Here is a 12,859-nt window from a genome sequence, read left to right as displayed (position 1 = left end):
CCCCGGGGGGGGGGGATTTCTTGCTTTCTGTGTCTCTGTCTCTGTCTGGTGAGCACATGCGCCCTATAGCAAATACCTCTTCAAAAAAAAAAAAGCACTACTTTAAATGAAATCTACTCTCAACTCTTCTGTACTCTTCTGTACCAAGAGCAATAAATGTTAAAGCATCTAAAAGGCCCATAGTTTACAAATAAATAGATGTTTTGTTTAGAGAACGATTTTTGAGGTACTCTTCCAGAAATAATTTCAGAACCCAGAATAAACCTGAGTATCAGCTGAATAGTCTCTAGAAGACATTTCAGAAGGGAGCACAGTTTTCATTGTGTAGTGGGACCATACTTGAACCACAAACTGACTCTGAAAGGAACCATGGAGTTTTCAGGCTGCCCGGGTCTCAGAGGTCACAGATAAGAAAAACCAAAGCACAGTGTGAGGACAGAAGCCACTGTGCCATATGAAAGCAATGTAGAGACAGTGCTATGCAAGGACATGGACAAATGTGATGTACAAATGAAGCTGTAACTTTGGGTTTTGGTTTTAGCACTCAGAGAGCACAGGTCTAAATTTAAATAGATAGGGTTGGGTAACACAACGTGGTCACACACTGGCCCCATATCAATTATTCTACTAATTCAATTATAAACGGCTCATCATATTGACCATGGTTTTAATTTCCTTGTAAATTTCTTTATTTTTTACCATAAGCACAAAGTAAACAAATTCAGTAACCTATTAAGCATTTCCCTCTCTGTGAGGTCAGAGATCTACAAGAATAAACCCTATATAAAATCAAAGGAACTTTCAGGGGGCAGTACATCATTAAATCACTGCTGGTGAGTCCCCTATTAAAGTGTTTTTCCTACTACAAAAGTCTCATGCACTTTGACAATCATGCTCGAATTCACTGGAGCTATAGAAACATACTAACATAGTCATCTTGATAAATCTCTCCAGATAACACCATGATTCTCAACAAAAATTTCCTGCATCATAAAATTCTTCAGCATAGCACTTAAACACTTCAATAGCCAATACCCTTGGGCTCATTCCTCCAACTAATTAAAATGCCTATCCTACAAGTGATTTATAGTATTTGTCATCACCTAGGGTGGATATATAGACTAGTGGCTACAGACACTTTGGGAGTACAAAGCTTTAATTACCATACTAGTGAAAATGGCTTCTAGCAAAAGCTTAAAGAGTGGGATTCTCAGTCTCTCTCTGACACCAGGTAACAGGGACATAACTTACAAATGATTCCATAGAACAAGGAGTGCATCAGTGTAAATCAAGAAAAACAACTGCATATCTTGCAAAGAAGACCCACTGTATTTCCTCCAGGCTGATGCTAAGCCAAGTTAATAATATCAACATTACTAGCAATGCTGTAAGAGTCCCTGAGACATGAGTTAAATCCTCTCTAAGCCTGAGCAATTTAGATTTGGACCCATTTCATTCTTAGGAGTTACTAACTTTGATAAGACATAATTCATTTTGACTGCTTAAGACTAAACTAATTACTCCAAAAGGCAAGAAATGGCGTAATAGGCTAATACATGGGGACAGAGGCTTTAGAGATCGGAGGGTTCTTAGAGATATTCTAGACCAACTCCTTCATGATATAAACCAGGGAATTGAGACTAATTAGTAGAGGTTTACTTCAGGCCAAACTAGATGACAGAGTTACACCTTTAACCTAGCTCCCCTCTCATTACAGCACAGCACTCATATTGCTAGAAGTAGTGTACAGAAATAAGAAAAGAAGCTTTTTTAAAATATAAATTGGATAGTTAATACAATACTAGTTTGCGGTAAAAGTTAACTCCCTATACATTTACTACTTAGCCAGCTTTCTCTGATATTCTAGGACAGACAGATGTAAATACATATTTAAATAAATTTTCAGATTGAGTATCCCTTTCCCAAAACAATTGGGACCAGAAGTGTTTCAGATTTTTTTTTTTTTTGGATTTTGGAATATCTGCATGCACATATTGAGATATCGCAGAGGGGGGATCCAAGTCTAACCTCAAAATTTATTTATGTTTCATATACACCTCACACACACAGTTTGAAGGTAGTTTAAAATAATATGCCTGCATTGCAGCATTTTGACTGTTACCCCATAACGTGAGGTCAGGTGTAGAGTTTTCCACTTGTGACATCCCATAGACCCTCAAAAAGTTTCAGATTTTGGAAGCAGTAGTTGGCGTAATGGCTGTGTCACTGGACTCCCATGTAGTCGACTGCAGTTCAAGTCCCAGACTCAGTGGCTTAAATTCATGCTGGGCACATGTGTGTGTGTGTGTCTAAGATCCTGAGGGGAGAGTTGGAGGAGAAAGGAATGCAGCATGGCCATCCCCCCGGAGAGTGATTTCTCACTGTTTGTCTCTCTGTCTTTCTTTCTGGTGAGCGCATGTGCCCTGTAGCAAAAAAAAAAAAAAAAGAAAGAAAAGAAAAGAAAAAGAAAACTCTCCAAAAGTAAAGTTTCAGATTTTGAAACATTTTGGATTTCTAAACTAGAGATGCTCAGCCTGTATATCTAAATTAACATATTTACAAGTGAATAAATATACATCTAAATAAATTTAAGTAAATGTATTCATAGTTTTGTAGATATACATGTGGATATTTAATGTGTATGTGTGTGTGTGTGTGTGACATTTTCTGGGAAATGGGGCAACAATTCCAGCTTTGGCTGGAGCTAGGGTTCCCATATTCTGAAAACAGAGACTTGAGCTATGGTGTCATGAACTCAAAAACCTCCCAGTCAAGAGGGTTGGTTCATAATAGAGAATGACAGGGTCTACAACGAACTGGAGCACATCATACAAAATGCCTTCAGTTTCAAAGTTCAAGACATTATGCCAGATGAATATACCTGAAGACTCAGGGCCTAAACTGGCTTGTTGTCGTTCTAAATTAGATGAACCTCTTGCTCCAACATCTGTGATTCCTTTATGACCTGTATATAAAACTGAAGATACTTGATTGTTCGAATACAATATTACTGCTATTTGCCTTGGGTAATCAAAAGTTCTGGTAGGTCTTCTGTTCACAGACATTGAAAATAGTGCCCACTCCTTGGGACCAGCAGTTAGCGTAATGACTATGTCGCTGGACTCCCATGTAGTCAACCACGGTTCGAATCCCGGACCCAGTAGCTTAAACTCATCCCAGGCGCGTGTGCGTGCATGCCCAAGATCCTGAGAGGAGAATGGAGGAGAAGGAATTGAGGCGTGGCCATCCCCCCTGGGGGGGGTGATTTCTTGCTTTCTGTCTCTCTGCCTGTCTCTGTCTTTCTGGAGAGCACACATGCCCTATAGCAAAAACCTCTCCAAAAAAAAAAAAATTCCTTCTCTTCTTTTGAGAAAAATATTTTTCACCGACATTTAACTGAAACAGGTTGTGGCTAAGTGGAGACCTTAAAAGTCAGCGGTTTTCCCCTCAGAAGATGCTCCTGACCTCCCAAACCTTCCCCTCAGAAGGTGCTTAGTATCATAGGAATACTTACTTCTGTGCCGGGATTTCCTGGTTGCTTTCATTTGTATCCCCAGTCTATCTCCCCCTGGAATGATCAGACCTATGAAGGGCTGGGTCATGTCTGTCTTGTCCACTGGACTTTCCAGGGTAGATAGAGCACAATGCCTAGCTCACAGTACACACTCGGAGGTGGAGAATGTTCACCTAGGGAGCGGTATTTCGATCAGAAACACATAGTAGCCAGTTAGAACAGCCTCCACATGAGCAGAGGGGATGGACTCAGCCAGTCCCCCACACTATTACACCCTGAACACCCTCCACTTCCATTCATATGTCCCTTCTTTTGGGATGAAGAGAAAGGTAAAAAGATCTGAGGCTGCAAGAGAGAATGCTAAGAAAGAGGGCCAAACGAAGAGTTTTAAATAACGACCACTGGTTTGGCAACTGAGAAAGACCAATTTAGATCCAGTAATTGTCAAAGCGGAAACAGTGGTCAGACACTGAGTTTGCACTCCAGCCTCTTTTTTTTTTTTTTTTTTTTTTTTTTAGTTTTTTAGCGAGATTTTTTTGGCTATAGGGCATGTGTGTTCACCAGACAGAGAGACAGAAAGCAAAAAAATCACACCCCAGGGACATAGCGACACAGTAATCCATTCTTCTCTATTCACCTCTTGTGATTTTGAGCACGCACAAACAAGCCCAGCGTGAGTTTTTACACCACCAGGTCAGGGACTGGAACCACTGTAAACTATGTGCACATCCAGCGAGGTAACCATTACACCATCTGTTGGTTCCCCCCCACCACCCTATTTTTATCACATTTTAATAAAATGGAGCTAAGCTATCCATGCAAAAAAGAGGACATGATCTAGTTCATCATTTTATAAAATAGAAAAAAAGACTACAGAAAAGCCAAGGCACCTCTTTTACTCTAAGTAAATGCAACCCTCCTCATAAAAGTGCATGGTACTTTCCATCACCACTAATCACCTTTCTAAACACTTGCTAGATACCAAAACTACTGAGTTGCGTAAGATAAAATGATTCATGCTCCGCCCACCAACCTCCTAAAGTCTCCAGTGCTTAAGCACAACCTTCAAATGATTACTCCTCGCTTCTGGCCCCCCCTCTTAACACATTGGGCTTGAAAATGACAAGTTAAAAGAATTATAACAGATTACAGGTTTAAAAATCATACTCTTCTGAAATGAAGGGAAAACAGGGAGTTTTCCATCAATAGGGTTTTCAACCTATTGCTATATTCAAAGTGCGTAAAAATATGGTCCAGTCCCTCAAGCACACATCCGTATGTCATTGACTTTAAAAAGAAACAACTTTAATAATAATCACTCCTGCGTTACTTTCATTTATTTCTTTTAGACAGATGAGTATACAACAAAAAATGTTCCTGAAGTACTTAAAATTTATTGGACCCCAAGTTATGTAAAATTTCACCCTTTCAACAAATATTTACTGATGACAGTGTGCCAGACAATGATCAAGATGCTAGGTATACTCCAGTAACCAATGAAGGCGGGGCTTCTACTCTGAAGACTTTTATACTCTAAAAGAGGAAGGTACAATAAGCAATTCTGGACAAAATGGTCTCAGAGGTTGATGAATCCAATGAAGTGTGACAAGATAATACTGTGGCCAGGGAAGTGCTCTTCGATGGGCCAGACATTTGCACCTCACCTGCATAATGAGAAGCTGCCAGCTCTACTGCAGCAAAAGTCTTCTTACAATGAAACCAAACACACTACAGAACCAATACAATTCACCTACACTGGAATTCAGCCTTCCTGGAGATTATAATATTTTTTTCTTCTAAAATACTGTGGGTCCATCAGTCAGTATTAGATTTCTTACCTATTGGCTCACCAAAAAAAAATCAATTGTGAGAATATATACCATACTACTAAATACAAAAGGAAATGAACTCTAGACAGAATCTGAAAGAATTTTGGTGTTTCAGTGCTATAAATTCATACACCTCCATCCAGGAATCAAGACGGAAAACAATCAACGACTGTCCAGTGGTGACCTAGCCACTTCACCACTTCAGCCAATTACAAAACAGGTAAATTCCTGAGAAACAGAGAGAAAGCAGCCCTCCAGGACTGCAGAGAACAGAATGTCTTTGGGGTAGGGGGGGTTGAACCAGGAAAACAGCCTGGGATCCTGCCAAGCAGGTCCTTCCTTCCTGAGGGGGCGCCAAGGTCTTTCCATGACGCAGCCTCCAGCTCCTCCATGTCCCCAGCTCTGCGCATTAACTATCAGATGCCAGTCCCCATGAGGAAAGTTGGTGAATCAAGAGCAAATTCATGAGATTAGGAAATAGGACTTTAACTTAGGCAAATCTTCAGTTTTCAGAAGAAATTACACAAAATAACAAATTTTAAAAGAAGCAGAAAAAAACTGACAAAGATAACAGAGTGAGACTGTGTCCAAAGATCAGACCCTAATTTAATAAATTTGTTTTATTGTGATTTTGTTCTTTTGCACTCCTACTCTATTTTCTACACTACAGAGGCAAGTAGTTTTCAAAGCCAGTCTTCTCTCAAATCTAATTCTCTCATTTTCTAGCATCTTATTCAACATCTTCAGTTAAATAAGGATAGTAAATCCTTTTCATTTTTTTTCCTCTGACTTCATTGAGGTAAAACTGTCATATAATAGCATGTACCTATTGAATGGAACTACTTGACATATGTATATATTAATAACCGAAACCATCACCAGGCTATATCCACAGTTCCCAAAAAGTGTCTTTGTGCTTTTTCTATAATCCTTCCCTCCTTCTCCTTCACCCCCTATTCGCAAACAACCATTGTTCTCTCTTCCTACGGCTAGAAACTAGTTTGCAATTTCTAAAATGTTGCATAAATTGAAAGATGGGCTATGTACTCTTTTTTTGTCTGGCTTCTTTCACTGGGCATAGAGATTCATCCCTGTTGCTGAATGTATCACTAGTTCATTTCTTTTACTGTTGCAGTATTCCTTTGTATGGATAGACCACAATCTATTAACACATTCATCTGCTGTTTCCAGATGAAGACTATTACAAATAAAGCTATTAACTTTTATAGGCAAGTCTTATGTGAATAGTTTCATTTCTCTTTATCAATACTTAAGAGCACAGGGCGGGTCACTGATCCACATGAGAAGGTCCTAGGTTCATGTCCAGAGACCACCCTGAGTATGGTAGGCATGCATGTACCCATGATCCAAGGTGCTGGAGTGGATCATAGCATCAAGATGCTACTTGGGCTGTTACCTCTGTCTGTCTCACTCATGAGAAAGGAAGTAAACTTTAAAAAAATACTTAAGAGTACCTAGGTCATATTATAAATCTATGTTTAATATTTTAAGAAACTGCTAAACTGTTTTCCAATATAATGGTACCATTTTACATTTCTAACAGTAGTGTATGAGAGTTCCAGTTGCTCTACTTCCTCACTAATACTGGGTATGGTCAGTCTAATTAGTTTTAGCCTTTCTAATGGGAGCAAATTGATATTTCTTGGTTTTAATTTGCATTTCCTTCATGATTAATGATTTTGAGCATCTTTTAATATGCTATTTTCCATAAAGGTGCTTATTCAAATATTAGAGTCAGTTTTAAATCAGGCATTTTTGTCATTATTACTGAGTTATAAAAATTAGTTTATATATCGGGTTGTCACAAAAGTCATGATGCATTTTTGCATTGAAAAACAGAAAAAAAATATGTCATGACTTTTCCAACACCCCAATATCTGCGTTATAAACCCTCTGTCATTTACATGTTGTAAGTAATTTCTCCCAGTCTGTGGTTTGTGTTGTCATTTTCTTAAGCATTCTTTGAGAAGTAATAGTATTTAGTTCTAATAAAGTCAAGTTATTGATATTTTTAGTTAGGATTTTTTTGTTCTCTACCTAAAAATTTTACTGAACCTGGGATCACCAGATGGCATAAATAGTTATATCGCTGGACTCCCGTGTAGTTGACTGTTGTTTGAGTCCCAAATCCAGAGACTTAAACCCACACCAGGAGCTTGTGTGTATATGCAAGAATGGAAAAAAAAAGGGGGGGGGGTTGCAGCATGGCCTTCCCCTCCTAGGGAGTGAATTCTCTCTCTCTGTCTCTCTAGTGAGCACACCCACTCTACAGCAAAAATCTCTCTTTAAAAAAAAAAATTACTGAACTCAGTATCACTGAAATTTCTCCTGTGACCTACCTAGCTTTCTTTCTTTCTTTCTTTTTGCAGGGGAGGGGGGATTTTTTTGCTATAGAGCGTGTGTGCTTGCCAGAAAGATAGGAAGTGGGAAACTGGGATCAGCAGTTAGCATAATGGCTATATTGCTGGACTCTCATGCAGTGGATGGCAGGTCAAGTCTTGGACCAGGTAGTTTAAACTCATGCTGGGCGGGTGTGCGTGCATACCCAAGATCCCGAGAGAGGAGAATAGAGGAGAAGGGATTGTAATGTGGCCATCCCCTCTGGGAGGGTCGGGGGGTGATTTCTCTTTCTGCCTGTCTCTCTCTGACTTTCTGGCAAGCTACAGCAAAAACCTCTTCCGAAAAACAAATCAAGTTTTTTTAAAAAAAATTCTATAATCATTCATCTGCAAATAAAGACAGTTTTATGTCTTCCTTTGTATCTGTGTACATTTCTTGAAATCTTCTTGTTGTGCTGACCAGCACCTCCAGTATAGTGTTAAAAGATGTGATAAGAGCAGAAATCCTTACCTTGTTCTTGATCTTAGGGAATATTTTTTTCATCATTAAGTTGTTACTACACGTCTCTCACTAATATCCTTTATCAGGTTGAAGAAGTTCCTTTTCATTCCTAATTTGCTAAGTTTTTTCCATAGATAGATATTAAATTCTGTCAAATACATTTTATATCTATTCAGATGTCCACAGGGATCTTCACTTTTACTCTGTTTAAATGAAGAATTGCATTAATGATTTTTAAAAGTCAAATCAACCTTGTAGTAGTGGTCATAAACTAATTGAACATGATCACTATCTATTCACTATATCATTGGGTTTGATTTGCTAAAATATAAGAATTTTGTATTGGTCTGAATTTTATTTTTTTGTAAGGTCTTCATCAGGTCTTGGTATAAGGATAGTGTTGGCCTATGGTATGAGTTGTTATCTGTTTCCTTCTCTTCTATACTTTGAAAAAGTCTGCATAGAATTGGTAATATTTCTCTCTTAAATGTATCATAGAAGTCACCAATAAAGCCATCTGGGATGTCAAGTATGCACTGTATAGGGTTGTCAGAAAAGTCATGACACATTTTTACAAAAAAAAAAAAAAAAAACAGGAAAATATATCATGACTTCTCTGGTGACCCAATAGAAACTTTTTTAATCACAGGTTCAATTACTTTACAGGTATAAAGCTAGTGAAGTTGTTTGAGGTTTGGTAATTGTGTCTTTCAAGGAATTTGTTCATTTCATCAAAAGTATGGAATTTATTCAAAAAAAATTGTTCATGACATTCTATCATTTTAATGCCCATAGGATCTGTAGTGATGTCCCCTCTCCCATTTCTAATATGGTTATTTGGAGAGGTTTTGTTTTGTCTTCCCTTGATCATTCTGCCTTGAGGTTTATTCATTTAATAAGAAAAAGTCATTAACTTGTAGAAACATTTGCAACACATAAATTTACTATGGAATAAATTCAAGTATTTCACTTATAATTGTCTCAGTAAACTATACATTTAAATTTAATATACCAAAGATAAATAAGTATTTCAGTAATCTTGAACTTCAAAAGCACCTTTAGATCTATAAAGGATAATTTTTTTTAAATAAACATTCCTTATATTTCCAAATATTTTCTTAGCCTATCCTCATGACTTCCAAACATCCAGAGTATTTATTTTTCTGAGAGAGAGAAATTTTTGCTATAGGGCATATGTACTCTCCAGAGGGAGACAAAAAGCGAGAAATCATTCCCCCAGGGGGATGGCTTTGGATCCAGGACTCAAATCACTGTCGACCACGTCAGAGTCTAGCAACTTAACTGCTACGGCACCTGCTGGCCCAACATCCAGAATCAATAAAACAAAACTTAAAAAAAAAAAAAAAAAAAGCACTTTGCTCCCTAATTTAATATAAATCCATGACAAATCACTGGCTTTAAGGTCATTTGAATGCTAACCTTATCCTACCAAAACACCACCAGTGAGCTATATTAAATATCTAGATATAATTATTTCTGACAATCATAAATTTAAAAACTTAATTTACACTTGAATCTATACTTATTTAGTGTACAACAAGCAGCTCAGCATAGCTCCACCCAGGTAGGTAATTTAGATCTCCCTACGCTTAGGATTGCTTCAGTCCTCATCTTTGGTCTTCATATAGGCCACAGGTTCTTAACTTTGACTCCACATTGAAATCACCTGGGAAACCTAAAAAGGCTGATGCTGGGGATGTACAGAGATACCTATCTGGAGTCTTTAACAGTGGGAATTTTTTTAAATTCCCCAGTGATTAAAATGTGCAGACTAGGGGTAAGAAGGATCAGTCTAGGCTCTCTCCCAGAAGACATGTTCCTGGCCAATCTGTACCATGTATATTTTTTTAAAGATATGTTTCTCTGAAATTTTTCATTTAAATTTGAGCAGAGAGGGACAGAGTGAGAGAGAAAGTAAGAAAGCAAGCCATCAGGTCCAGGACTTGAACTATGGCCGGCCTTGTGGGACTCCAGCACCCCTAACCACCATGCCACCTGCCAGCCCCAAGAAGGCAGCTCACTTGCTCTCTCCGGCCTCCTCCTCTCCCTTTTTTTTTTTTTTTTTTTTTTGCGGGATGGGGCTGGGGGTTGGGGAGAGGTTTTTGCTACAGGGCACATGCGCTCGCCAGAAAGACAGAGAGAGACAGAGAGACAAAAAGCGAGAAATCACCACCCACCTCCCCCCGTGGCCACACCGCAATCCCTTCTCCTCCATTCTCCTCTCAGGATCTTGGGCACACACGCACATGTGTCTGGCGTGAGTGAGTTTAGCCACCAGGGTCTGGGACTCCAACTGCGGTTGACTACATGGGAGTCCAGCAACATACCCATTATGCCAACTACTGGTCCCTATACCACTATATTTTCAAACCAGTTCCTCTAGAGCTTTGTCCAACCTCACTGCTAATCAGATACACTAATTCAACAATTTCATCTGGATTCCTACACTCATTTCTATTTCATATCCTTACACTCTCAGGATCAAATGGAAATATCTGCTTTACTATTCCCCTTCCAAATTCCAAGAAGTTAGGCTGCAGGAAAATTAACTCATAATCTGATGATTCAGGTTAAACAGTTTTTGTGGCCTTTTACCTTTGTTTAAAAGAAAGCTACAGTTCCACAAGTCTTCTATTATTCTAGAAGAATATACTGCAAAATTATCAATTCCCCAAAGTGTAAAATGAACACCTAGATAAGTTTTCATTGTGCATCTCCTCTAATTCCACCACTTGTTAACTTCAAGCAGATTTTCACTACTGCTTCACATTCTGGGTTGAAAACAGACTAGTGCAGAATATAAACCATTAAACTCCTAGAATCTTCAAACAGTGGACATCCATTTTGCCAAACTAGATCGCTTCATTATTATCATTTGCTCATCTCAAAGTGGAAACGTTACCACCAGCATCACAAGGACAGAGTGAGGACTAGGAAGCAAAGCATTTTATTAAAAGCATTGTGTAGTATGCTCTAAAATTTTAATTTACCTGAAGAAGAAATTTTGCCTCATGTGAATTACATGAAAAGTAGAGACAAGTGGGAAGGCAGGGTAGCTACAGGTCGACACACAGGAACACCAACAGGTGTTGGGGAAGGCAGAGAGATTGACAGTCCTGAGGAGTCCTCCAAGCCTCTTCTAGACCAACAGGAGCAGAAACGCCTATTGCAGGACTCGCTTCATCTCAGGCTGACTGAAGTTACTTGGAAACATGTAAATTTCATCTCGGGGAAACTGCGAAGCAAGGTAACTCTGCAGCCTGCAGACCAAGGCACTCGGATCCCTGCCTGTGTAGCTCGTGTGCCTCTGGGATGTAATGGATGTACATGCCGAAACACGTGCTCATCTCTGAGCGGCTGAACCAACATGTAGCATAAACATTATGAATAATACGCGGAGAATGTATGGCTTTCTCCTAAGAAGCGCGTGAAGCACTTTACCCAAATCAAGTCACTTTCATAGCACCCCTTCTTTGCCTTTCCCGCGAATTTCCGCCCTGGCCCCCCGCCCGACTTCCCGTTAGCGGGAGCTGCCGTCGAGAAAGAAGACCTTGTCCAGCCCGGCCTTCGGGAAACACACCTGCGTCGGCACACACCCACCGCGGTCGCGTCACCAGTGCCGCGGACACCTGGGCGAGGACCAAAGTCTGGAGGGAATTCCCTCCACCGCGGAGCGAAGGAAAGCGGAACCCCGGCGAGTTTTGGAAAATGGAAGAGGAGAAGGGGTCCAGCCGACACAAAGGGAATTGTGGTGCCCGCTACTCACCCAGCCCTCGAAGGTGTCCGAGGCGCCGGCCGTGCGCAGCAGCTCCTGGAACTGCAAGGTGCAGTTGGCCACGAAGTGGTCGTAGCCCAGCGGCGTCTCGTGAAAGACGGCCAGCTCGAGGTGGCCCCCGTCCGTGACGTTAGCGCAGAATTCCTCATTGTACGTTGGCTTGTTGGTCTTCTGCTTGGTGCTGGTCTGGCCCACGCGCACCTGGTCCACGCTTACCGTCAGGTAGGGGTCCAGCAGCTGGTAGCCTTTCTTGAAGAGTGAGTGGCGCAGGGACCAGCGGGTGGGTTGTAACCCCACAGCCTCGCCGATGCGGACCCTCAAATAGCCATTGAACTTCATGGTGCCGGACGACATACCCGCGCCGCTCCCCGGCCCCGGGGGACCGCACGGGCTCGCAGCAGGAGAGCGAGGAGCCCCAGCTCAGGCTAGCCCTCGCGGCAGCCGCAGGAGTGGAGGCAGCTCTGGGGGAAAGCAGAGCCCAAGCACCCCTCGACTGGCCATTCTATCTCTCCGTGGGACCTCCTCCTCCCCTCCTTCCCTCCCTCCCTCCCGAGGTGGAAAGGAGGGGAGCCCGGCGCTAGCCCTAAGAGGGCTGGGAAAGCCGGGTCGTCCCTCTCGAGCGGGCGGCGCTTCCCGAGGCTCGCGTGAGACTCGCCCCTTCTCCAGGGCCAAGCAGCTCCTCTCCCCCGAGAGCCGGAGCGACCCGTCCGGTTAGCTTAGCTCCAGCCACAAGCGTCTCTTCCCCCGCCTTCCCTGCTTCTACTCCTGCCCCCGCCTCTGCGGGCTCACGCTCTCCCCCCCTCCGCGAGCTTCAAACCAGGAAGCAGCTGCCGCCGCATCCCCGGCCGGAGCCTCCCG

At 41.4% G+C, this 12,859-nt stretch overlaps 1 protein-coding gene across 1 annotated transcript in view; it reads right to left on the bottom strand.

Annotated features, from left to right (window-relative positions):
* The window catches only part of PRKCH (protein kinase C eta), a 244,505-nt gene extending 231,669 nt beyond the window's left edge, over positions 1–12,836 (bottom strand). The window contains exon 1 of the mRNA XM_006161771.3: positions 11,993–12,836. Coding sequence (XP_006161833.1) covers positions 11,993–12,355 — 363 coding nt within the window. The 5' untranslated portion in view covers positions 12,356–12,836. The remainder of the gene's footprint in view (positions 1–11,992) is intronic.
* Between the last annotated feature and the right edge of the window lie 23 nt (positions 12,837–12,859).

The sequence above is a fragment of the Tupaia chinensis genome, unplaced genomic scaffold (genome assembly GCF_000334495.1).
Source record: "Tupaia chinensis unplaced genomic scaffold, TupChi_1.0 Scaffold138921_1, whole genome shotgun sequence".
Lineage (NCBI taxonomy): Eukaryota > Metazoa > Chordata > Mammalia > Scandentia > Tupaiidae > Tupaia > Tupaia belangeri.
Note: the sequence above shows the minus strand (reverse complement) of the source record. Positions and strands in the feature narration are given on the sequence as shown.